General features: G+C 46.7%; 1 protein-coding gene across 2 annotated transcripts; it reads left to right on the top strand.

The window, feature by feature from the left end:
* Positions 1-703: 703 nt before the first annotated feature.
* Positions 704-23,856, top strand: NSUN4 (NOP2/Sun RNA methyltransferase 4). 2 transcript variants are annotated; one of them, XM_055140584.1, is made up of 7 exons: positions 796-869; positions 4,582-4,635; positions 5,623-5,966; positions 8,592-8,746; positions 13,964-14,124; positions 21,581-21,705; positions 22,445-23,856. In XM_055140584.1, the coding sequence occupies exons 3-7, from the start codon at positions 5,677-5,679 to the stop codon at positions 22,719-22,721; spliced, it is 1,008 nt and encodes a 335-aa protein (XP_054996559.1). In that variant the 5' UTR covers positions 796-869; positions 4,582-4,635; positions 5,623-5,676; the 3' UTR covers positions 22,722-23,856. The 2 variants fall into 2 exon arrangements, with proteins under 2 accessions (XP_004620584.2, XP_054996559.1); XM_004620527.2 differs by lacking the exon at positions 4,582-4,635 and having other exon boundaries at positions 704-869.
* Positions 23,857-26,680: the final 2,824 nt, after the last annotated feature.

The following is a 26,680-nucleotide window of genomic DNA, read 5'->3' as shown; positions in this document are numbered from 1 at the left end:
TTTGGTAGGCCAAATGCAAGTCAAGCACCCTGCCTGCTGTTCTAATCAGAGGTCCTTCCTAAAAACAAAAATATGGCGGGAGAGGTAGCTCACAGTGCTGGGCACATGCTTTGCACACAGGAGATTCTATGTCCCCAGCACAGTGCTGGGAGAAGCCACAGCACCTCTGTGTGTATCAATAAGCATAGGGCTTTAGGGATAGTGCAAAGGAGAGGTCCTGAAACAAGGTTTATTACTTCATTACATTACTAATAAATTCGTCTTTGCCTGCTATCTACACTTTCTTTCCCCTTCTGAAGTGGCTTTCAAGGCCCTTCCTTTTTCTTTGCTTCACTGGTTTTTAATTTTTTTTTTGCAGGGTGTGTGGGGTGGGTGGTCATAGCCAGTGGTGCTCAGGGACCACTGCTGGCGAGCTTGGGGGGTGGGGATGATCTATGGGGTGCAGGAACTCAAATCCGTGCCGGCCACGTGCAAGGCAACTCCTACTCTCTCCTGAAGCTAGCAGATCCCAACCCTCCTAATACTCCACGAGTAAACGACCTTCTCGGACTTCTCAAAGCTCCAACGACCGGGGCGGAGCCACAGTTCAGAGGATGGGCCTCCCTGCGCCGCACCTTTCAACAGGCTCCAGCGGCGCCGCGCGCGAGCCTGGCGGGAAAGACGTGTGGCGGCGCTGTTCCTCCGAGCGCAGCACCCCGGGGCGCACGCCGCCTCTGCGGAACCGACGCGTCCCGCGCTGCGGTTCCGGCCGGAGGGACCCGTTTGTGCACACGGACATGGCCGCGCTGGTGCGGAGGGGCGCGCGGGACCTGCTGAGGCGCGCGGACGCGGCGGCGATCCCGCGAAGATACCGACATAAGAAGAAATGGGTAAGGTGCAGCCGGGACGCAGGGTGGGACCCGGGACCGCGGCCTCGGCCCGCCACCCCGGGGGTGAACTTCTCCGGCCGGCCCTCCGCCCCGGCCCTCGCGGAGCGCGCGGGCCCCGCCCCCTCCATGCGTCATAAGTGACTGGTTCTTCTCATAGGCCAGCGGCCTCCTCACCCCGCCCCTCATCGTTATGCAGCCACTCCCCTCGTTCTTTCTGTGACGTCACGACCGCGTCGTCCTCGGGCTCCTGGTTACCCGACCTTTGGCCGCACTGCCGGCCTTCCACCCTTTCCTCTTCCCTCCCCTCCTCTCCTCACCCTTCCCCTCCGTTTTCCTCGCCTTCCCTCTCCTTCGCCTCTTCTCCCTACCCCCCACCCCGCCCTTCATGACCTCTTCTCCCCCTTTCCTTTTAGATCTTTCAGCCCACACGCCCCCACCCTTCGGCAGTTGTACCGAGATCACCTTCCTTCCTGGGTCTCCGCTCCACTCCGGGAAAGGATTCAACTCCTTCCTTGCCCTCGAGCTGCCCTTGGCGCCCAGGAAAGGTTACAGCGACCATCCTGCCGAGACCCCCTGCCTTTCCCCTAACTTGGTCAAAAGGTGCCCCGACTCCCCGCGGCCCCCGGGCTCTCCCGTCTTCCCCAGAGATCCCATCTGTGACCACCCTGAAATTTGTTCCGGCTCGCCCACCTCCTTACCTGGACCAGTACCGTCTCCACCCCCACCGTCGTCCTCCCCCCTCCCACTGCTTTCCCTCCAGGCAACGTGTCTCGAATCCGGTTCCCTCCTCAAGAGGCCCTGCAACGAGGATCCTATGCCTCTGAGTTCTCCCCCGCCAAGCCCTTGTTGTGAGCCTGTCAACCTTATGGAGTTAGCTCCTGTCCGTTCTCGGAGCACTTATTGTTCCTGGATTAGTCCCCCGAGGATACCTCGTTCCCATACAGCAAGCTCAGGACTTGACCAGCCCCCTTACTTCTACTGCTGTTATCCTTCATCCGTGGTAACCAGCCCGGTGACCTCCCCTACCCTCAGCCACAGACCCCCAGGAACCAGCCCTCCGCAGCAGCATCACTCTGATCACATGGTTCCATCTCTTTCAACTCATCAATCCCCGAAAGCTGCAGACCCCATGAACCCGCCTTCCATCCCTCATGGGTCTCTGGGGGCTTGTCCCGTAATTTCATCTCATGCTACTCATAGACCTTCAGCAACGGGCCTTCTTTCACCTCTCCTTGCGCACAGGCCTATGGAAACTAGACCTATGATTCCCCCATCCCTTTCTCAAAGGGTTTTGGAAAGTGGGCCCAGGAACCCCCCACGGTTCTCTCCATGGCCCATGGGGAAATGTTATAATGAGCTGCCTATTTCCCCAGCCTCTGCCCCACCCGATGGCACCTTTTACCCGGGCCAGTTTAAGTCTCCAGACTCTTATAAACCTAAGCCACAGAATGACTTACTGCCTGGAAAAAATTATTGTGACTCTATACTTCCTCAGACCTGCATAACTAACTGTCCCAGTTGTCCTCAGGAGGGTTCTTGTCACTGTTCCCTTCTGACCCCAGGGTGTTCCCTAGAGGCCCTCACACCTGCTTCTGAGAGCCCGTGTTGTACCATCTTCCTCCCTCCCTGCCCACCTGAGTCCCAGGATCCCAGGAAGTCTGTCTTTGAGTCCCTTTTCTCCTGGGAGACTGGTGGAAATTCTTATATCTTTGTAAACCCAGCTGACACGATTTCTTGTCCCTCCTGTCCTGCGGAACCACCACTTACTCTCTGTTCTCCCTGTCCTTATCCTTCCATCTTCCCCTCGCCCTTGTGCGCCCCGCTTGTATCTCCACCCCACTCACCTCCCTGCAGAAGCTATCATGATCCCCCTCTTCCTATCTCAGTTTGCACCCAAATGAAGTGCCCCAAATCAGAGTTAAAACAGCCACGTGCTCCCCAAAAATGTCGCTCCCTGGTCACCACTGTTGTACACAGTTCTGACGAGCCCAAGCCCTCCGCTGCCAGCGCCTCCCCGCCACGTCCCTCCAATCCCCCTGGTCCTTGTACAGTGGCAGCCGTCACAGCTTGCTCAAATCCCTGCCCCGAAGAATGTCCTCCAGAGCCTACCTTACCTTCTGTGGTCCCTAGAACTCTCAAAACTGTCATCTCCACCCCCACTTCCCTTCCCCTCTGCATTCCTTGTGAGCCTGTCATGCCCATCACTTATACTCCGTGCAACCCCCAGGGAGCCCCCCGAGAAGCCACCCGTATATATTCTATGGTTCCCCCCTCCACCATTCCCTGCCCACTGCCTTGTTCTCTCGATCAGGCCATCTGCCCAGCTCCCATTTGCTCACCTTCCATATGCTCACCTCCCATCTGCCCAACTCCCGTATGTCCACCTCCTATATGCCCACCTCCTATATGCCCACCTCCTGTATGTCCACCTCCTATATGCCCACCTCCTGTATGTCCACCTCCTGTATGCCCAGCTCCTGTATGTCCACCTCCTGTATGCCCACCTCCTGTATGCCCACCTCCTATATGCCCAGCTCCTGTATGTCCACCTCCTGTATGCCCACCTCCTGTATGCCCAGCTCCTGTATGCCCAGCTCCTGTATGTCCAGCTCCTGTGTGCTCAACTTCTATATGCTCACCCGCTGCATGTTCAGCTTCTGTTTGCCAGGTTCCCATGTGCCCACCTCCGTGTCAGCCCATAGTGCCCCCTTGTGGCACCTCTTATACTCCCAGAGACCCACCCCAGACATATCGCCCAACTCTGGCTCCTCCTTGTACTACCCACATCTATTCTTTTATTCCTTTGAGAACACCCTTTGACCCTCAGTGTTTACCTCTTCCCTCCCGAACCCGGATCCAGCCTGATTCTATGCCCTGTGGCTTTCATGTCTACTCTGTGGCTCCTCGTGGCTCCCCTAGAGAGCCCCCTCAGGTACCCTACAGCTGTCCTTTGCCTTCACCCTTGAGATCCAACTGTACTATTCCAACCTGTAGTACAGCTGTTGTTGTTAGTGACTGCCAAGATACTGACAGCCAGAGCAACAACCAAGACCAAGATCTGAGCCCAGATGAAGGTGCCAACGTCCTTTGCAGAAGTCACAGTCAAAAGGATCTCCATCTCACCATAAATATGAACCAGAACAATCCCCGTCCAGTCAGAAGTCAGAGCCATAGCAGTAATTCCCATGAAAGCTTACACCAGGATCAGAATGAGAATCTTAATGGAAATAAGGACCAGAATTTTCAATATGGCAAAGACAAAGTTTCCCCATGTAAAGATAGTCGGAGTCAAAGCAAGAATTCCGGAAATTGCAAAAAATATTCCAAGAACAGGAGTCCTTCCCATAGCAGGAGTCCAAGCAAGAGTCCCCAGCGGGCCAGAGGTAATGTCCGGAGCAAGAGTCCCTGCAAAACCAAGAAGTGAGGACAAGAGCAAGAGTTCTGACCAAACCAAAACTCCAGAACAAAATTCATCAATAGTAATAGTAATAGTAACTGTCAAGGAAACAAACCACAATAGCACCAGGACCAACTTGGGGACTCCAAAGCAGAGGACCTCAAATTTTCAATAGTTTACTTTTTTTGTTCTTCAAGCCTGACTCATGCTACTCTCTGCTGTGCCCATAATAGTTAAAAAAAAAAAATCATCCTAGAAGTTTTGCATTTTGCTTCATACTTCAAGGTTCTACAAGTTCCTTTTCCCCACCTTCAGGGAACTTGGAACTCACCCTGAGTCATTCCACGCTGTGCTGAGTAGCATCCTTAGGTGAGTTACCCTCATTCCATCGGGTAGAGGGGCTGAGAGATAACACAGTAGGCAGTGTGCTTGTCTTGCACACAGCCAGCCTGAATTTGATTATTGGCACCACATACGGTTCCTTGAACCCAGTCAGGTCTGAGCCTAGGTAAAGAGTTAAGAGTAAGCCCTGAACATTGCCAGGTATGGCCCAATACCTACCCCTTGCCCTCCTCCCCGCCAAGAAAAATATAGGTTGGAATTTTCTTGTATCCATCCTTGAGTATATCTGTTATGCTTACATAATTGAAGAGCCCTAAAAATGCTTTTCAGAATGGAAGACTTGTTCATCCCCCACTGGGGCTCCAGTGTTTCTCCAACCTCTGTAGATTTAAAGAGTCCTCTCCTGAACTCCTGTTCTTTTAAATTCTTCCTCAAGGAGTTTCCTATTTCTTTTTTATTTTTTTAAAATTTATTTTATTCTTTAATTAGTGAGTCACCATGAGGGTACAGATACAGATTCACACATTTTCGAGCTTGTTTTTCCCTCATACAATGTTCGCAAACACATCCCTCCACCAGTGCCCATTCTCCACCACCAATAAACCCAGTATCCCTCCCACCCCCCAATCCCATCTCCCCTCCACCCCACCCTCCCTCTGTGGCAGGGTATTCCCTTTTGTTCTTTCTCTCCAATTGGGTGTTGTGGTTTGCAATAGGGGTATTGAGTGGCCATTGTGTTCAGTCTCTAGTCTGAGTTTCCTCTTTCTTGTGATGCTGGCAGGTGACCCTACATTGTACTGTAGAGCTCCGGCTTTTTTTTTTTTTTTTGTCTTACAACCCTGAGATAGAAAGGTCCGCTGCTCACTGCTTCTTTTTTCCTACACTTTGTGGCAGGTACAGACAGGAAGCAAAGGTGGAGTGGGCACTAACCAGATCCACGTTTGCCACAGGGCTCCCGAGATTGTGGTGGCATCAGGTCGTGGAAAACCAATAGGTCTGTTCTTTCCATTTCAGGCTGCCACAGAGCCCAAATTTCCTGCCACCCAACTGGCCCTACAGAACTTTGACATGACATACAGTGTGCAGTTTGGAGACCTGTGGCCATCGATCCGAGTCAGTCTCCTCTCAGAACAGAAGTACGGCGCACTGCTCAATAACTTTGCCGCCTGGGATCATGTGAGTGCCGAATTGGAGCGGCTGAATGCCCGGGACTTTGTGAATGAAGCCAAGGCCCGTGGGGACCTGGAGCCCGAGGCGGGGCAAACTGCAACTCCATCCTCCACTTCGTGGGCCTGCAGTCCAAACCTTCGATGCTTTACTTTTGCCAGAGGAGATGTCAGCCGGTTCCCTCATGCCAGGTAGGATTTAGTTGTGTCATGGTTGGGTGTTTTGAGGGTCTGTTGAAGCAGAAAGGGAAAAAACTCACCTCTGCTATGTTTAATCGGTATCAGTATTGTTAATTTTTACCGATTGTTTGCACATGTTGGGCTTTTGTTTTGTTTGTTTTAGGGCCTCACCCGGGATGCTGGGGGCGGGGCGGGGGTGGGGGGAGTTACTCCTTGCTCTGTACTCAAGAATTACTCCTGGAGGTGCTCTCAGGATCATATGTTTTTGTTTTTGTTTGTTTTGGGTCACACTCAGCATTGCTTAGGGGTTACTCCTGGCTATGCACTCAAGAATTACTCCTGGCAGTTCTCAGGGGACCATATAAGATGCTGGGGACTGAACCCTGGGTTGGCGCATGCAAGGCAAATACCTTACCGCTGTACTGTCACTCCAGCCCAGCTCTCAGGATCATATGGATGCTGGGGATAGAACCCAGATTGGCTGTGTATAAGGCAAATGTCCTACATGCTCTGCTATCACCTGGCCTGTGTTAGCATGTTAGGCATTTTTCTAAGTGCTGTATGTTATTGCCTTTGTTATGCAAAGAGCCCTCTAAGGGCAATTCCTTGCCTTCCTCTGTGGAGAGTATGTGGTAGAGTCTTTAGACCCAGGCAGTCTTACCCCAGAACTTTCACTTTCACCCTGCTATAGAAAACAACTTACAGCTAGATGTGGCCCCAAAACCAAAAATAGGAAGGGACACTTGTCTAAGAAATGGGGCTTGCCTAGGGGCCTTTCAGAGTTAGTACCAGAGCAGGAAAAAGAAAGAACATTTGGTGGGGGCTGGAGCAATAGCACAGCGGGTAGGGCAATTGCCTTGCACGCGGCCGACCCGGGTTCGATTCCCAGCATCCTATATGATCCCCTGAGCACCGCGAGGAGAGATTCCTGAGTGCATGAGCCAGGAGTAACCCCTGTGCATTGCCAGGTGTGACCCAAAAAGCAAAAAAGAAAAAAAAGAACATTTGGTCTTCTTATCCAATGATCAGATATATGTGAACTGTATTTAAAAAAAATACTGTAATCAAATGCTAAATTGTGCATTACAAATTAAGAAATAGAGGGGCTGGGGAGACAGTTCAATGTGGGGGGCAGGGGCTCCCATGTCACATGTCTGACATGCACTAGGCCCTTAATTTAATTTCTGACACCACTTGTTCCCACCCCAGCACTGCTAATGGTTGTCTGGGCCTCAAAGATTATACTTTTTGTAGGAGGGCCTGGGCCTCAAAGTCTACTTCAGTGCTCAGAAAACCATTCCCTCCCCACACACAAAATACCTACAGGAGCTAGAGCGATAGCACAGCAGGTAAGGTGTTTGTCTTGCACGCAGCTGACTCAGGTTCGATTCCCAACATCCCCTGAGCACTACCAGAAGTAATTCCTGAGTGCAGAGCAAAGAATAACCTCTGTGCATCGCTGGGTGTGACCCTAAAAGCAAAAAAAAAAAAAAACCACCAAAAACAAAAACAACAAAAACAACCAAACAAACCCTTCAAAGCTCTTTAAAAATGCTGGGAATGTGAGTCATTGATAAAAGTTATTGCGTTCCAGTATTTAATCCCTAACGCCAAAAAAAAAAAAAAAAATTAGGGCTGGAGTGATAGCACAGCTGGTAGGGTGTTTGCCTTGCATTTGGCCAACTCCGGTTCGATTTCCAGCATCTCATATGGTCCCCTGAGCACCACCAGGAGTAATTCCTGAGTGTGGAGCAGGGTCAGGGAATGAGACCCATCATTGTTACTGGACCTCCGGAACCCAGCCACAGCCATGCTTAAGGCCCCTCTCCACATGTTCGGACGAGCCTCACGCATGAAGAAACCGGCAGAGGAACCCAGGTGTGTTGGACCCGGGGCAGAGATCTCCAAGCCTGCTTGGATAGGGACTGGGCCTCTTCTGTCCAGATCCCCCATTTTCCAGTAGCTAGGCGGTCACACCCAGAAACTGCCCCCGGCGCTGTGTAATCCCACCAAGGGCCAAAACTCAGAGACTGTAAGACCAAGCTCCCAGAAGCTTCACGGCCGCGCAATATCGTGATGATGATGATGATGATGATGATGATGATGATGATGATGATGATATATTGCAAGCTAGAAGGTGATGGGAGTAGAGGGCTACCATTTTAAGATAATAAGAATCCCAGCTCCTCTCTGATGAAATGACTTTTTTTTTTTTTCTGATGAAATGACTTTAAGAGAGACATGAAATGAGGGAGTGAATGTGGGCTTTGGGGGCAAGAGTGTTACAGGCAGAAGGTACAGAGCTACAAAAAGCTGGAGACAGGAGCATGTATGGCTTGATTAATGATCAAAATGGCTAACATCATGACAGGAGCGATAGAACTCAGGTTTGATCCTTGACACCCCATATTGTCCTCTGATTCTCAACGAGAGTGATCGTGAGCACAGAGTCAGTAGTAAGTACCACTGGATGTGGCCCACAAACAAAGCTATTGCTCTGGCTGCATTTGCAGTGAATGAGTAAGTGAAAAATTTGTGAGCCAGAGATAAACTTTTACTGAGTAGTACCTCAAGGCACGAATTTTCCTGAGCCTCCTGATCTAGAATTTGACTCAAAGGTGATCTTCTTTCTTCTAGGCTTGGCAGCCTGGGTGTCATGGACTACTACCTGATGGACGCTGCCTCCTTGCTGCCTGTTCTGGCTCTTGACCTCCAGCCTGGTGACATCGTACTTGACTTATGTGCCGCACCAGGAGGAAAGACGCTAGCATTGCTTCAGACTGGTTGTTGCCGTAAGTCTGAGCTGTCGTGGGTAAGGAAGGGGCTTTACCTTACCACACTGAGTGAGGTGTGAGGTCCCAAAATCGGAGGGAGGGAGCCGGAGTGATAGTACAGCAGATAGGGCATTCGCCTTGCATGTGGTTGCCCCGGGTTCAATCCCCGGCATCCCATATAGTCCCCCAAGCACCGCCAGGAGTAATTCCTGAGTGCAGATCCAGGAGTAACCTCTGAGCATCATTGGGTGTGACCCAAAAAGAAAAAAAAAGTTGGAGGGAGGGAGTTTGTGCTTACCTACTGATCAACTGGTATTTTTTCCCTTTTTATTTATTTTTCATTCAGGTACCATAATTTTCAAAGATTTTAATATCAGTTTCAGGCATTCAGTGTTTTGATTCCAAACCCACCACCAGTGAAAGTTGGTGTGTTTTTCTGTGTGTGAGGATTTTTTCCCTTTCTCTGTCAGCTGAGCTGAGATGGTTCTCAGCAGATCAAGGTCTCTGAGGGCACATTTATCAGAACTCTAATCAGGCTACAAAACACTTCTCTGCATCTGTTATTTCTTTTTTGTTTTTCCGGCCAGCTCAGCAGTGCTCTGGGATTACTCCTGTCTGGGTTCAGAGACCATATGTGGTGTTGGGGATTGACCCCGAAACCATTGTACTCTTTTTTTTTTTTTTTTTGCTTTTTGGGTCACACCCAGCAATGCTCAGGGGTTACTCCTGGCTTTGCACTCAGGAATTACTCCTGGCAGTGCTTGGGGGACCATATGGGATGCCGGGGATCGAACCCGGGTCGGCCGCGTGCAAGGCAAACGCCCTACCCGCTGTGCTATCGCTCTGGCCCCAACCATTGTACTCTTTACTGTTTCTCTGGCCCTTTATTCTTTGGAAAACTTAGTTCCCTTTCCTTATCCTGATTGTTAAAAGCTCTAGCTGACCACAGTCACTCCTTAAGTTTTGCATAGAAGCTGCTTTCTGGAATTCTTCCTGAGGCCCAATGTTCTTAACTATCTCCTGCTGCTTTCTGTTGCCCAAATAACCTTTTGTCTTTGCTGCTGCTGCTTCCTGCTTCCTGCTTCCTTCTTCCTTCTTCTTCCTTCCTTCTTCTTCCTCCTTCTTCCTCTTCCTCCTTCTTTCTCCTTTTCCTCCTTCTTCCTCCTCCTTCCTATTTTTGTTTTGGGGCCCTGTTTAGCATGGGACTCAGTTCTCGGGGTATATGCTGTTGCAGGAATCAAACCTGGGCCTCCACAGGCAGAGCATGCACTATATTTCCCCATCCCACTCATGTCACCTTTTCCCTCTACAACAGTGTTTCTCAATTGGAGGCCAAATGGCCCCTTTCGGCCCTCCCCCCCCAATATTTCTAGGGGACCACAGGTGAAAATTGCATAACTGGAGCTCACAGCACTACACTAGGGGTCAACTGGCCTTCCGTACAGCAAAGTGCCCAGCTCAAGTGTGCCATCTTCTGGAATCTTCCCTTATCACACTCTGACCAATTTAAAAGAGATGTCTGTCTCGTGTTAGTTGTATTAGCCTTGCAACTGTTAGCACATTAACCTGGCATCAGCTTTACTGGGTATGTAGCTTTCTCTCTTCAGGATTCTGAATTCCTGAGCCAGGGATGTAGCTCAGCTTGCGTGTGTGAGATGCTGGGTTTGATCTCCAGCATCAACACACCACACACACACACACACACACACACACACACGCACACACACACACACACAATGGATTCCTGTGGGTGGATAAAAGGGTCAATTGTAGGGTTTCGCTCTTTCAGTGAGATTTGCAAGTTATGGTGCTCCTGAGGGTTGTGGCCACCTCCTGGCTGTTGTGTTGTTCACTCAGTTTTAGTTGGAGTGCTTATGGGGTTGCACTTCACCTATTTGTGTTGTTTACACATACCTGGATACTGTACAATATGAAATATCTTATGGTTCTGGGGTTCACAGCACATCTGCCAGGGTCAGGCTCAGTGTGTGTGTGATAACACCAGGGATTTGAACTTGTGAGCATGTAATTGCAACACAGGCATTCTAAGCCATAGCACAATTGCCATTTGTCATCAGTTTTGCAGTAATTTTTTTTCTTACAGTAGAGCAAAGCGAGATAGTTCTTGAACTTACATCTTTTTTTTTTTGTTTTGTTTTAAATTTTGGGCCACAACTGGCAATGAATGCTCAGGGCTTACTCCTGGCTCTGTACTCAGGAATTACTTCTGGGGATGCTTGGGAGACTATAAGGTGCTGGGGATCAAACTTTGGTTGGCCACGTGCAAGACAAGCACCCTACCAGCTGTACTATCTCTCCAGCCCCAGAAATTTTTGTTTTTTGTTTTTATTTTTAATTTTTTGGCTTTTTGGGTCATACCCAGTGAAGCTCAGGGGTTACTCCTGGCTCTGCACTCAGGAATTACTCCTGGCGTTGCTTGGGACCATATGGGATGCTGGGGATTGAACCCAGGTCAGCTGCTTATAAGGCAAAGGCCCTACCCACCGTACTATCGCTCCAGCCCCAGTTTTTTGTTTTATTTGGGGGCCATACCCCATGGTGCTCAGGGATCACTCCTGGTTGGGTTGGGGCAATATGGGGTGTCAGGGATGGAACATGGGTCAGCTGCATGGAGCATTCTGCCTGCTGTACTATTACTTTGGCCCCTCTTGAATTCATGCCTTATCAAAATAGGAAAAGGGAATAAAGATGGCAAATCAAAATAAGTTCATTTATGTATAATAAAAAAAATTGCTGACTTAAAGAAGAAAAGCTGGTTAAACTGGGTTGGTGAATAGCTCAAGTGGTAGAACATCTTCCTTGCATATGCAAGGCCCTGGGTTGAGCCCCTCTCCCTGTATGCTTCTCATTCCCAGCACTGCTAAAATTATGCAACAATAAAAAAAAATTTGTTGGATCAGAAGATAGTACAGGATTTAAGGTGCTTGCTTTGCATGCAGCTGTCCCAGACTTGAGCACCACCAGTAGTGATCCCTGAGCATAGGGCCAGGAGTAAGTCCTGACACAGCTGGGTGTGCTCCCGCAAAAACATACTATAGAACATCTTGAAAGGGTTTGAGGCATAGGGTTGCACATAGGTGTGATTGATCATTTACAGAGGTAAAGCATTTCAACGACAGAGGCAGTATTTTTGGGGGGATTAATTCAAGGAGACATTCTGTCTCCCAGGGGCTATACAGAGAGATTTGCTCAGGGGTGACAAGCATTATATTGCTTTTTGTCTTTCCCTAGCTACTATTAAATATTGTCACTGTCACTAGTAAATATTAAACAATTAAATTTACTTCTTATTAATACTTGCAGTTAAGGTATTCTGCCACTTGAGCCATTCACCAGACCAGATTAATCAGCTCTATAAGTGAAATGAGTCAGAAAGAGAGGGACAGACATAGAGGAACTGCACTCATTTGTGGAGTGTAGGGTAGCATCACATGAGGCTGACACCCAAGGACAGTAGATACAAGGGCCAGGATGATTGTCCCATAGCTGGAAGACTGCTTCATTAGCGGAGGGGAGAAGGCAGAAGGAATAAGAAAATGATGGCTGGGGCTGGAGCGATGGCAGAGCGGGTAGGGCATTTGCCTTGCACGCGGCCGACCCGGGTTCGATTCCCAGCATCCCATATGGTCCCCTGAGCATCGCCAGGCGTGAGTCCGGAGTGCAGAGCCAGGAGCAACCCCTGTACATTGCCAGGTGTGACCCAAAAAACAAAAACAAAAAAAATGATGGCTGGAGGAGCCAGTTGGGATGGGAGATGCATGCTGAAAGTAGATAATGGACTGAACATGATGACTTCTCAGTGTCTGTGTTGCAAGCTATAATGCCCAAAAGTAGAGAGAGAGTATGGGGAATATTATCTGCCATAGAGGCAGGGGGAGGGTGGGAAAGGGGGGTTATGCCCAGGATATTGGTGGTGGGAAATGTGCACTGGTGGAGGGATGGGTGTTTGATCATTGTGAGATTACAACCCAAACATGAAAGCTTGTAACTATCTCACGGTGATTCAATAAAATTAAAAAAATAATAATAATAAAAAATTTTAAAAGAAAAAGATTAATCAGCTCTACTCTCCTTGGTAAAGTTGTTTTTGTTTTTTGGGTCATGCCTGGTGGAGCTAGGGCTTCTTTCTTTTTTTTTTTTTTGTTTTTTTTGTTTTTCTTTTTTTTGGGGAGGGAGTCATGTGTCAGTCATATACAAGGCAACCACCCTACCCGCTGTGCTAACACACCAGCCCCTCAGGGCTTATTTCTGACTCTGTGCTCAGGGACCACTCCCGGCAGGGCTCAGGTGAGCATATGAGGTGCTGGGGATCAAACCCGGGTTGGATACATTCAAGACAAGCACCCTAGGGGGACCCGGAGTGATAGCACAGTGGGTAGGGCATTTGCCTTGTATGTGGCTGACACGGGTTCAATCCCCAGCATCCCTTTCGTCCCTTGAGCACCTCCACAGGTAATTTCTGAGTGCAGAGCCAGGAGCAACCCCTGAGCATTGTCAGGTGTGATCCAAAAACCAAAAAAAAAAAAAAAAAAATAGAGGACAAGCTCCCTACCCATTGAACTATTACTCTAACCCTATGAAGATTTTTTTTTTTGTTTTTTGTTTTTTAATTTTTGAGCCACACTTGACTATGCTCAGGGTTCAGTCATAAGCAATCGCTTTTTTTTTTTTTTTTGCTTTTTAGGTCACACCTGGCAATGCACAAGGGTTACTCCTGGCTCTGCACTCAGGAATTACCCCTGGCGCTGCTCAGGGGACCATATGGGATGCTGGGAATTGAACCCGGGTCGGCCGCATGCAAGGCAAATGCCCTACCCGCTGTGCTGTCACTCCATCCCCGCAATCGCTTTTCTTGATGTACTACTTCTCTGTCACTTCTGAGGTTTCTTGATTTCTACAAACTTAAAATGTTCATTCTCCTATAGCCATTTATAATACAATTTCTGTCAAAATTTCAATGCCGTTTAAAAAAAAATAGAATTAGAAAAAAAAATCCTTGGGCTCTAATGATAGTACAGCAAGTAGGGTGCTTGCCTTGCACAAAGCTGACCTGAGTTTGATCCCCAGTATTCCATATGGTCCCCTTTGCATCACCAGGAGTAATTCCAAACTACAGAGCAAGGAGTAACCCCCTAAGCACTGTGAGGTGTGGCCCAAAAATGAAATAAATAGAGAAAAAAAAAATCCTAAAATGCATACAATTTATACCTACAGGCAATCTTGCTGCTAATGATCTCTCAACTTCCCGAACCAGCAGACTGCAAAAGATCCTTCATAACTATGTGCCTCAAGATTTCAGGGATAGGAATCGAGTTCGAGTCACTTCGTGGGATGGCAGGAAGTGGGGAGAACTAGAGGGGGACACCTATGACCGGGTAAGTAATTCTTTTTTTTTTTAAATTTTTTATTAGTGAATCACCGTGAGGTACAGTTACAAACTGATGAACTTTCGTGTTTGCATTTCAGTCATACAGTAATTGTTTACCCATCCCTCCACCAGTGCCCATTCTCCTCCACCAATGTTCCCAGTATCCCTCCCACCATCCCCACCCCATCCCCCACCACCCCACCCTGCCTCTGCAGCAGGGCATTCCCTTTTGTTCTCTCTCCTTTTGGATGTTGTCGGGTAAGTAATTCTTGATATCCAACGAGACAAATCTGACCTCCCCATTCTTTTTTTTTTTTTATTTTAAGTAACTTGATACATTTTATTTATTTATTTATTTATTTTTGAACCACTTTATCATATATTTTATTTTTATTTTTATTTTTTTTATTTTTTTTTAAATTTATTTATATTTAATTAGAGAATCACCGTGAGGGTACAGTTACAGATTTATACACTTTTGTGCTTATACTTCCCTCATACAAAGTTCGGGAACCCATGCCTTCACCAGTGCCCATTCTCCACCACCAGTAAACCCAGCCTCCCTCCCATCCTCCCCAATCCCATCTCCCCCCACCCCACCCTGCCACTGTGGCAGGGCATTCCCTTCTGTTCTCTCTCTCTAATTAGCTGTTGTGGTTTGCAATAAAGGTGTTGAGTGGCCGCTGTGCTCAATCTCTAGCCCTCATTCAGCCCGCAACTCCCTTCCCCCACATGGCCTTCGACTACAATGTAGTTGGTGATCGCTTCTCTGAGTTGCCCTTTCCCCGGAACGTGAGGCCAGCCTCGAAGCCATGGAGTCAACCTCCTGGTACTTATTTCTACAGTTCTTGGGTGTTAGTCTCCCACTCTGTTATTCTATATACCATAGATGAGTGCAATCTTTCTATGTCTGTCTCTCTCTTTCTGACTCATTTCACTCAGCATGAAACTTTTCATGCCCATCCACTTAACTACAAAATTCTTGACCTCCTTTTTTCTAACAGCTGCATAGTATTCCATTGTATAGATGTACCAAAGTTTCCTCAACCAGTCATCCGTTCTGGGGCATTCGGGTTTTTTCCAGATTCTGGCTATTGTAAACAGTGCTGCGATGAACATACATGTGCAGATGTTGTTTCGATTGTACTTTTTTGCCTCTCTGGGATATATTCCCAGCAGTGGTATTGCTGGGTCAAATGGGAGTTCAATATCTAATTTTTTGAGAATCGTCCAAATTGTTTTCCAGAAGGGCTGAACCAGTCGGCATTCCCACCAGCAGTGAAGAAGGGTCCCTTTCTCCCCACATCCTCTCCAACAGCGGTTGCTTTTGTTCTTTTGGATGTGTACTAGTCTCTGTGGTGTGAGGTGGTATCTTGTGGTTGTTTTGATCTGCATCTCTCTTATGATTAGTGATGTAGAGCACTTTTTCATGTGCCTTTTGGCCATTCGTATTTCTTCCTTGGTAAAGTTTCTGTTCATTTCTTCGCCCCATTTTTTGATGGGGTTGGATGTTTTCTTCTTGTAGAGTTCAACCAGTGCTTTATATACCATTGATATCAACCCCTTATCTGATGGGTATTGTGTAAATATCCTTTCCCATTCTGTGGATAGTCTTTGTATTCTGGTCACTGTATCTTTTGCGGTGCAGAAGCTTTTTAGTTTAATGTAGTCCCATTTGTTGATCTCTGTTTTTACTAGATTGCTTAGTTCCGTGTCACCTTTGAAGATACCTTTATCTTCAATATCGTGGAGGGTTTTGCCGACCTTGTCTTCAATGTACCTTATGGTTTGTGGTCTAATGTTGAGGTCTTTAATCCATTTTGATCTGACTTTTGTGCATGGTGTCAGGTCAAGTTCTAAACCCATTTTTTTGCATGTGGTTGTCCAGTTGTGCCAGCAGCATTTATTAAAGAGGCTTTCCTTGCTCCACTTCACATCTCTTGCTCCCTTATCAAAGATTAGATGATCATACATTTGGGGTTGTGTGTAGGGATATTCCACCCTGTTCCATTGGTCTACGGCTCTGCCTTTGTTCCAGTACCATGCTGTTTTAATTGTTACTGCTTTGTAGTAAAGTTTGAGGTTGGGGATGGTGATGCCTCCCATCATCTTTTTCCCAAGAATTGTTTTAGCTATCCTTGGACGTTTGTTATTCCATATGAATTTTAGGATTGCTTGATCCATTTCTTTGAAGAATGTCATGGGTATACTTATAGGAATCGCGTTGAATCTGTATAATGCTTTAGGGAGTATTGCCATTTTGACAACATTGATTCTCCCTATCCACGAGCAGGGTATATGTTTCCATTTCCTCATGTCCTCTTTGATTTCATGGAGTAGCGTTTTGTAGTTTTCTTTGTAAAGGTCTTTTACTTCCTTGGTTAAGCTGATTCCGAGGTACTTGATTTTCTGGGGCACGATTGTGAATGGGATTGCTTTTTTCATGTCCCTTTCCTCTGCCTCATTGTTTGCATATATGAAGGCCATGGATTTTTGGGTATTGATTTTGTAGCCTGCAACTTTACTGTATAAGTCTATTGTTTCTAAGAGTTTCTTAGTAGAGGTTTTAGGCTTCTCTAGATATAGTATCATGTCGTCTGCAAATAGTGAGAGTTTGATTTCTTCCTTTCCTATCTGGATGCCCTTAATCTCTTTTTCTTGTCTAATAGCTATCGCAAGTACTTCCAGTACTATATTGAAGAGGAGTGGTGAGAGTGGGCATCCTTGTCTTGTGCCCGATCTCAGAGGAAAGGCCCTTAGTTTTTCCCCGTTGAGGATAATGCTTGCCGTAGGCTTGTGATAGATGGCTTCGACTATCTTGAGGAAAGTTCCTCCAAACCCCATTTTGGCGAGGGTTTTCATCATGAAAGGATGTTGGATCTTGTCAAATGCTTTCTCTGCATCTATTGATATGATCATATGGTTTTTGTCTTTACTTTTGTTGATATGCTGGATTATGTTGATTGATTTCCGAATGTTAAACCATCCTTGCATCCCTGGGATGAATCCCACTTGGTCGTGATGTATGATCTTTTTGATGAGTTGTTGGATCCTATTTGCTAGTATTTTGTTGAGGATCTTCGCATCGGTGTTCATCAGGGAAATTGGTCTGTAATTTTCTTTCTTAGTGGTGTCTTTGTTTGCTTTTGGTATTAGGGAGATATGTGCTTCACAGAAACTGTTTGGGAGAGTTCCTGTTTTTTCAATTTCCTGGAAAAGTTTGAGGAAAACAGGCAATAGGTCTTCTTTAAATGTTTGGAAGAATTCGCCAGTGAAACCATCTGGGCCTGGGCTTTTGTTTTTGGGGATGACCTCCCCATTCTTAGCCTTAAAATTTAGACCTAAACTTAGCCCTCAATTTAGAACCTTAGGAGGCTCAAACTTTATGTTTGAATATGTGGGGCTATGTCTAGATCTAGCTAGCTTTCCATGGATGATTCTGAGAAAATAGCCTGTGATATTGTCACTTCAATTTAGATGACTGGCTGCCGTCATTATTAGTGAACAAGACTGTGGGAACTAAGTTTTTAGACTTATTTTCTCAACTCACTTAGGTTTTTGTATCTTGGGCCACATTCAGCTTTGCTTGTAGAGTTACTCCTGGCTCTGCTTGGGGCTTGCTTCTGGCAGTGCTCAGGGGATCATGCAGTGCTGGGAATCAAACCCAGAGCTTTAGCAGACAAAGCATGTACCAAGTCCTCTGAACTCTGACCTTTAACTCATTTAACTGCTCAGAACCAACCCAGATTTGATCCCGGCATCCCATATGATTCCCTGAGCACTGCCAGGAGTAATTTCTGAATGCAGAGCCAGAAGTAACTCCTGAGCATTGCTGGGTGTGACCTCCCATCCCCTCAAAAATTGTCACAAAATATTAAGAAGCTGATTTTATTTTTGTGTGGGAGGAATAGCAATACACATCTGGCAGTATACCAGGGCACTCTTGGTGATTCTCAGAGTGAACATAGAGTTAGGGATTAAACCCAGAGCAACTGCTTGGAAAGCATGTACTCCAGTCCTTTGAGCCATCTCCCCAGCCCTTATTTATTTTTGTCTTTTTGGGTCTCACCCAACTATACTCAGGGATTACTCCTGGCTCAAACCTCTGTTGGCCATGTGCGAGACAAATGGCCTATGCATTGTGCTATTGCTCTGGCCCCAATATTTAAATTAATTTTTGTTGTTTTAGTTTTGTTTTGGGGCCACATCTGGCAGTGCACAGGGCTTACTCGTGGCTCTGCAGTCAGGAATTACTACTGGCAGGTTCAGGGGACCATATGGGATGCTTGAGATTGAACTTGGGTCAGCTGCATGCAAGGCAAGCACCTTACCGACTGTTTTATCTCTCTAGCCCTTATTTTTATTATTTTGCTTTTTGCGTCAGACCTGGCTCTACTTGGGGCTTACTCTTCATTCTGCACTCAAGGATCACTCCTGGTGATGCTCAGGGATTTTATGTGCTGCCAGAAATCAAACCCAGATCAGCTGTTTGCAAGGCTAGTGCCTTACAAATTGTACTATCTCTCCAGCTCTACTTTTTGTTTTTGGGCCACCAGTGGTGTTCTGGGCTTATTCCTGACTGTTTTCAGGGATTAATTCTAATGGAGCTTGAGAGACTATATGAGGTATCAGGGATCTAACCTATGTGCAAAGCAAGTGCCCTACCTGTTTAGTATCTCTCTAGCCCCATGTATGTTTTTTTAAAAATAGGAACAACATTGGGCCAGAATGATAGTATAGCAGGTAGGACTGAGATGGAATTCTTTCTTAAGTTTAATTTGTATTTTTGACTGAATACAAAAAATACAAAAATTCAGTATTTTATACTGAAAAATGGCATATAGGCATTTAAAATTTTGATAGGGATCACTAAATTTCATTCTCTGGAGGTTAAATCAGTTTAATTTCTCAGTGGTTGGTTTCTCAATCAACCATTTCTCAGAGTGGTGATGTGATCCAAGTGGTAGAGAACATTGATGCTCTACAACCAGCTCATTTCTCTGAGTTCAATCCATTGTACTGCATGGCACTCCAAGCACTGGTTATTCATCATACCATTAAAAAAACTTTCTCCACATCCTGTTATCATTGGTGATGTCAGGCTCTTTGGTTATAACCAAACTGATAGCTTCTAATATACCTTCTCTTATTATGAATCATACTAAAAGCCAGTTTTTCCTTGGCATGCAAAGTATACACTCAGCCTATTGACCTCTCTCTCTGGACCCCCATTTTATGTTTTTAATTGGCATATTCCTAAAATGTTTAAAACACATTTCTAAAAGTATAAACTATAGCTATAGTCTTTGTGTTATCATCTGACTTATCTAATCCATCTAGTTCTTACTATCCTGCCTACATCATCTAAGGAATTGAAAAATCAGTTTGCTTGTTGTTGTTTTGGGTTTGGGGGTACACCCAGCAGTGCTCAGGAACTAATCCTGGTTCTGGATAAGGGGCTGTTAAACCAGGTCAAGATCTCCCCAGAGAAATCGTGTAAAGACAAGTTGCGATGCAATAAGCAAAGGGTCTTTATTGGCTACTTCGAGCTAGGATTCACTGACACAGTAGCAGCCTTCTCAGAATGAGCAGCCCTGAGTCTCAAAAGTGAGGGGCTCTTATACCATAACATTTTATAACAGGGACTTTCCATGGACCATCCTTTTGGCCACAGTCTGAAGACCTTTCTACTACTTGTACGTAGCTGATTGGTTATAAGTTGGTGTTACATACGGGTTGCATAAGAGTTACATAAAGGTTCTATAGGGGGGCTTACCTACCTGCATCTGATTGGTAACCCTTAGTTTACCTCACCATGACTATCTCACTTTGGGGAAATCATGACTCAATTCCAGGTATCTGCTCAATTCCAGGAATTCTGGATCCGAAACCTAGGCCTAGCTTCTCTGGCTTCTTTATTTGAGCCTGTCATGGTGCTGCCTTTGCTTCTCTATCTCTCAGGATCACTCCTGGTGATGCTCAAGGACCATATGTGGTACCTAGAATTGAACAAGGTTAGCTGCATGCAAAGCAGGAGCCTTATCTCTGTGCTATCTCTCTGGCCCAAGAGACGGTGTTTATAGAGTACTAGGTTGGTGAGACCTGTTTCCTACCTGTAAAGGAATCCCCTGATCAGCTTTCCAAACATGGAGTCATCAGAACAGGAGAAGCCAGTACAACCCTTGCTGCCAACACAGTGGATTTAGCTCTAGCACAGTGTGTGACTTAGAAAAAGCTTTTAATACTAATATCATAATCTTTTTTGTTTTTGTTTATGGGTCATGCCTGGCAAATGCTCAGGGGTTACCCCTGGCTCTGCACTCAGGACTTAGTCCTGGCGATCCTCAGGGAACCATGAGTGCTGAGGATCAATCCAGATCTCCTCATGCAAAGTTGTGCTCCAGCCCATTGAAATCTCTGGCTCTCCATCTAACTCTTGGGGCCTTGGGCCATAGCTGGTGATGCTTATGGGTATGTTCCTGGCTCTGTGTTCAGGAGTGAACCTGGCAGTGCTCAGGGGACCATCTATGGTGCTGGGGATTTAAACCAGGATCAGCTTAGTATGAAGGCAAGCATGTTTTTGGTTATGGTTTTGGGGCCACCACACTCGATGGTGACTTGTGACTCTGTAAACAGGGATCACTCCTAGTGGTGCATGGGAACCTAATATGGTACCAGGGATTGAACTGGAATCAGGCATTAAGCCAGGGTTGGTTGTATACAAGGCAGGCAACCTTGTATAGACTATCTCTCTGGCCCAAGCCAAGCACTTGAACCCCTGTATTATTTCTCTGGGCCCCTGTTTCTTTGGCAGTGGGGTGGGTACACCTCATGCTTCTGGTACTCCTGGTTCTGTGCCTCGGGTTACTCATGATAGTGTTTGGGAAACGTGCTGGGGATCAAGCCAAAATTAGTTGCATTGCAAGTCAGTGCCTTAACCCCTGTAGTCTCCTGCCCCTATCCTATGATGTTTTGTTTTTTCAATTGCAGTTCTAGAGCCAGCTCAGAAAACAAGAACATATGCTTGGCATGTGGGAATTCTAGGTCTGATCCCTGGCACTGCATGATCCCCTAAGCGCCTCTGGGAGTAGCCTCTAGGCACTTGGAGGATGATTCAGACACACCAGCTAAACCAGAACAACAATAGGTACCAACTTGTTAAGAGCAAAGCCAAGGAATGAGCCCCAAGGAACTAAAGACTTCTTTCTAGGATGATGCCAGTTAATTATAGTTATTTGTGTGTTGTGTTTGGTCACAATTATACCTAAAGATACACTTTCCCCACACATTATTTCCCGAGTGCTTATCAAGTTAAAGTGTGAGGCTCTGTCACATACTGTGTAATGGGTAGGTGGCCAGAGAGAACACCTACAGAACCTCCAGGCCAGGAGCCTAAAGCAGTCCTGACCCAAGGAAGGAGCCTGGAAGAGTTCTAATACTTTGCCTTTGACCCTTCTGGGCAGGTCCTGGTGGATGTGCCCTGTACCACAGACCGGCACTCCCTCTTCGAGGAGGAGAACAACATCTTTCAGAGGTCGAGGAAGAAGGAGCGGCACATGTTGCCTATGCTGCAGGTGCAGCTTCTTGCGTGAGTGAGAGCTTCATAACAACTCAGGACTTTGTGCAGGAGCGCCGTGAGGGGCTTGGTGAACGGGGGGACCAGAAGCCCTTGCTGCAACCACCCCCATAGAATGGCTGGACATCTGCCGGCTGGGTTGGTCCTATAGAGGCACATTTCTCAACTCAGCCCCCAAGATATTTCACGAGGGCCACAAGTGGAAATCATGCAAATGGGGGATAGGGGTGGTGGCGTGGCACAGCATGAGACCAGGGGACCAACTGGTAGAACAGGAGGACCACAGGAAGAAAACAAGGTCAGGAAAAGGGCAGAAACGCTGCTTTCAGTGTTCTTTTGGTAGGACATACATAGTAGGGTGAACTGCACAGACTCACTTAAGCTATTGCCTCCAGGGTACCCTGTATCCGTGGGTAGTATGAATATGAGAAGCAGTTACTGAAATCAAGGCTCTGCAATGCTGAACTGAGGACTCAGTCCCTAGCCAGTGTCAGGTTTGGGTCAACGATCAGTGTCAAGAATATGGGGCATCATTTCAAGAAGGCTTCTTGTAAAACACAGTCCACTGAGGAAGGCGGGTTCTTCTTCGAGAATGACTTTCTAGGCAGTGTCAATATGGAAGGAGCTTTAGAGATTGCTGAGTGCAGCTACAATCCCTTAGTAGACTCCCCCTGTTCATGTTTCTAGTTCCTTCTATCGCCCGTCTGCTGGGAACTCAGGAGTCACTGCTTCTTTCTCTTTCTGGTTTCAGGGCTGGACTGCTTGCCACCAAACCAGGAGGCCATGTTGTCTATTCAACCTGCTCACTCTCACACCTGCAGAATGAGTATGTGGTTCAAGGCGCCATTGAGCTGCTGGCCAATCAGTACAGCATCGAGGTCCAGGTGGCAGACCTGAGTCCCTTCCGAAAGCTTTTCATGGACACATTCTCTTTCTTCCCATCCTGCCAGGTTGGCGAGCTGGTAATTCCAAACCTCATGGCCAATTTTGGGCCTATGTACTTTTGTAAAATGCATAGACTGCCGTAAATAACATCACCTTTGGATATAGAACACCAAAGGATTATTTTCCTGGACACTCCAGAAATAGACCAGTGGCGGAGATGCGCTCTGGATCCTAGCTCTTGGATGATCAGGTCTTTCCTGGATAGTTTTCAGCAGCAGTTGGAGTTTTTCTGTCCTGCTGTCCAATTTTGGCTCATCGACAGGTTTCTCATTCACTCACTTACCCTCCATCTCCAAGCCTGCTCTGGGGGTACCTGCCTGATCAGGGACTTAAGAAGACAAGCCTGATAGCAGACCCTCATGCTAAGCTATAAAAATTGGAAAGAAGAATTTGGCCAATAAAACTGTGCTACTGAGAGCTGGGGCTGCAGTGGGGCCCTCATGTTGTTCAAACACTGTTCCATTTGTACAAGCAGCTGCCACTGTACATACTATCTATAGTCCCCAAAGCCTGAGGCACAGCCTAATTTCAGCCCTTCTCCCACTTGAGGGGAATTCTGTCTGCATTATAAGTCTTAAGGAACTGATGAACCCAAATAAGCGTACCTGGTCTCTCCATATGGCTCTTGAGCTAATTTAAGGAGTAAGGAAAGATGTTAAGCCGAAGCATATTAATCTGTTTACTTACATGGAGAAAGTTCTCCTGAGCTAAGTAATTCCTATTGCTGGCAACAACTGCTGCCAAAATCTGGCTGAAGAGCTCCTCTGCCTCAAGTCTGTGGCTCTCTTTGGTGTATTTCTTCCATTGTTCATTCCGCCAGCAAGTATTCCTGAGGGAGTGTAGCCAGAAGAGCTGGAGAAACAGGTATTGGCATCGTGGGAGAAAAGGTCACCCTGAGCCTGCAGAGTTGGAGCGCTCATGTTTGCTTTCTCAGCAACTAGGAATCTCCAAACATCATTTTGCCTACCGTCTGTTTATTTGTTTTGTTTTAAAACAACAACAACCGAAAAAAAAAAAAAAGCAAGAAAAATCAAAGCGATTTTGAACTCACTTGCCAGTTCTTTGACTTTCAAATTATGCAGTTTATCTCCTAACATCATAGGTCTTACCACCTCCCAAGTGTATGTGATGTGCTAGTCAAGTTTCTTTGGTGACTTTGGCACAAAGAAGGTAGCTATTGCTGTCTGGAATATTAAAGGTTGCTTATGGCCACTTGAAGACACTGCCTTTTTCGTTTCTATTTGGGAACAGTGGTGGGGCTACTTCCTGTTGGGTACTCAGGCCGCTCAGGGATCATGTGATATGGGGGATCAAACCTCGTATGCCTGCATGCAAAAGCATATTTCCCTCTCTTTAAGACATCTCACTGGCCCTGGTTTTTTTTTAATTAAAATTTGGGGGTCTTGGGGCTGGAGCAATAGCACAGCGGGTAGGGCGTTTGCCTTGCGAGCGGGCAACCCGGGTTCGATTCCCAGCATCCCATATGGTCCCCTGAGCACCGCCAGGGGTGATTCCTGAGTGCAGAGCCAGGAGTAACCCCTGTGCATTGCCAGGTGTGACCCAAAAAGCAAAAAAAAAAAAAAAAAATTGGGGGGTCTGAAACATTCGTCCTTGTGAGAAAGGTTGCATATTTTTAGGGTTCTCATGTTCCCAGTTCTTCCCTTTTTGGTGAGATGCTGGAGCTACAAGTTAGTTGCTTAGGTCAGGGCTCCTGAGTTCGCATGAGGACAGCATGTGCTCCAGCCCCTGGAGTCATCTTCCTGGCCCTGGTTATTCTTTCTCTTTCCTCTGCTTTCCTGTCACTTTCTTCTTTTTCACCTTTTCTTCTAATCCTTATATGGACATTAGAGGTGGCAGCCAAGAAGAATTTTAGATTAGGTTAAACCTTTTCTTTTTTTTTTTCTTTTTGGGTCACACCTCGTGATGCACAGGGGTTACTCCTGGCTCTGCACTCAGGAACCACTCCTGGTGGTGCTCAGGGGACCATATGGGATGCTGGGAATCAACCAGGGTCAGCCGCATGTGAGGCAAAGGCCCTACCTGCTGTGCTATTGCTCCAGCCCCAAACCTTTTTTTTTCTTGGAATTTGTATTACCACTTTCAGAGAAGGCTCAGGAAGACCTTCTAGACCAAAACTGGGGGGAACTTAGGAAGATGAAGCTCCAGGAAGTAGGACTCTAATTAGTCTCCACGAGGGATGTGTGGTCCCTGCCTGTTGATTAGATTACTCTGCACTGGACATTTTTTAATTTGAGCCCAGCGTTCCCACCAGGAATTCTTGCAAACTGGACTAGTGGCTCAATGCAAAAGCCCAAGAAGGTGATGCTTCTAGGGGCCTGCAGTAGATTTTTATTTGGGGGACCACTTTCAGTGGTGAATGTTCTCTGGGTGCTTTAGGGGTCACTTCTAGTGGTGTTCAGAAATCATTTTTGTGCCAGGGATTGAACCTGGCCTCCTGCATACAAAGTATGTGCCCAGATGATTGAGCTATCTCTCTGGTCCAGCATGATGCCTTCTTTGAGGGAGACCAGGTTCAGACTACATCCAACTACTCAGGGGCCACACTCCTGTCTCTGTGCTCAGCGGTCACTCCTAAAGGTGCCCAGGGGACCATATGTGGTGCTGTGGATGGAATCATTGGCTGCATATAAAGTATGCACCCCCTATACTGTCTTTTCCAGCCCATGATGGGTTCTCATGGAGGTGAGAAAAAATATTTTTATATGCTATAATTTTTAAAAATCTTAATTTGGGGGGGGTCACACCCAGCGATGCTCAGGGTTTACTCCTGGCTCAGCACTCAGTAATTACTCCTAGCAGTGCTCAGGGGACCATATGGGATGCTGGGAATGGAACCCGGGTCAGCCGTGTGCAAGGCAGACGCCCTACCCACTATGCTATTGCTCCAGCCCAAAAAATCTTTTTATTTTGGGATCACACCTAGTGGTGTCCAGGGCCTAACTTCTGGCTCTGTGCTCAGTCATCACTCCTGGCAGGGCTCAGGGACCATATAATGCCAGGGATCAAATCTGGGTTGGCAACTTGCAAGGCAAGTGCCCCACTCACTGCACTATCTTTCCAGCCCCTATACTATATAATTTATTATTTTCAATTTATTTTTAGACATCTTTTTTGCTTTTGTTTATGTTTTTGAGCCACACCCAGCAGAACTCAAGGCATACTCCTGGCTCTGCACTCAGATAACTCCTGCTGGGTCTCCAGGGACCATATAGGGTTCCAGGGATAGAAACAAGGTAGACTGTATGCAAGGCAGGCACCCTACCTGCTGTACTATTGCTCTCATTCCCTATGTGTCATTTAAAAACTCATTGCCAAAATAAAATAAAATAAAATAAAAACTCATTGCCCAATAAACCTTGTACATAATAGCTAAACTATATCACTATTGAAATATATAGTCTTATTTTTATTTATTTTTGCTTTTTGGGTCACACCCATGATGCTCAGGGGTTCTCTTGGCTCTGCACTCAGGAATTACTCCTGGCAGTGCTTGGGAGACCATACGAAGTCCTAGGGAATGAACCCAGATCAGCCGCACACAAGGCAGATTGCCCTCCCCACTGTGCTATTGCTCCAGCCCTATTATTAAAATATAGATATAATTTCATCTCCTAAAGTTTTCTGTGCACCTTTCCCCTCAATCTTCTTCCTTACCTAATCCCAGTAATCACTGGTCTGCTTTGGGGAGTTTGCTAAATCTAGAATTTCATATTGTGGAAGAATTGATTTACAGCTGAGTTGCAAAAGCACAATGGCAAGAGATCTTTATTTGGATATCTTGTTTTTTATTCTTAGCCAACATAAGGTTAATGACCTTAATGTGATTTTTAATGTGCCATTTAAAGACTATAACTGGCCTAACTGGTTGCAATAAGTTGGCTTGATTACAGCACCAGTGTACCATGAAATCCATTTGGGGGCCAGAAATAAGGGAATAAGGTGCTTGCATTGTACATAGCCAACCTGGGTTCAATTTGTGGCACCACATATGGTCTCCTGAGCACTTCTAGGAATGATCCCT

This window comes from Sorex araneus, chromosome 5 (assembly GCF_027595985.1).
Source record: "Sorex araneus isolate mSorAra2 chromosome 5, mSorAra2.pri, whole genome shotgun sequence".
In the NCBI taxonomy this organism is placed as follows: Eukaryota; Metazoa; Chordata; class Mammalia; order Eulipotyphla; family Soricidae; genus Sorex; species Sorex araneus.
The sequence above is the reverse complement of the archived record's forward strand: the minus strand, read 5'-3'. Positions and strand labels throughout refer to the sequence as shown.

What these genes read in the sequence shown, in the direction of transcription:
- NSUN4 (XM_004620527.2), top strand. Translation starts at nt 777, where the DNA reads ATGGCCGCGCTGGTGCGGAGGGGCGCGCGGGACCTGCTGAGGCGCGCG. An exon ending in AGCCGGTTCCCTCATGCCAG is followed by an intron (nt 5,967 to 8,591) that starts GTAGGATTTAGT and finishes TCTTTCTTCTAG; the next exon opens with GCTTGGCAGCCTGGGTGTCA. An exon ending in GCTTCAGACTGGTTGTTGCC is followed by an intron (nt 8,747 to 13,963) that starts GTAAGTCTGAGC and finishes TTATACCTACAG; the next exon opens with GCAATCTTGCTGCTAATGAT.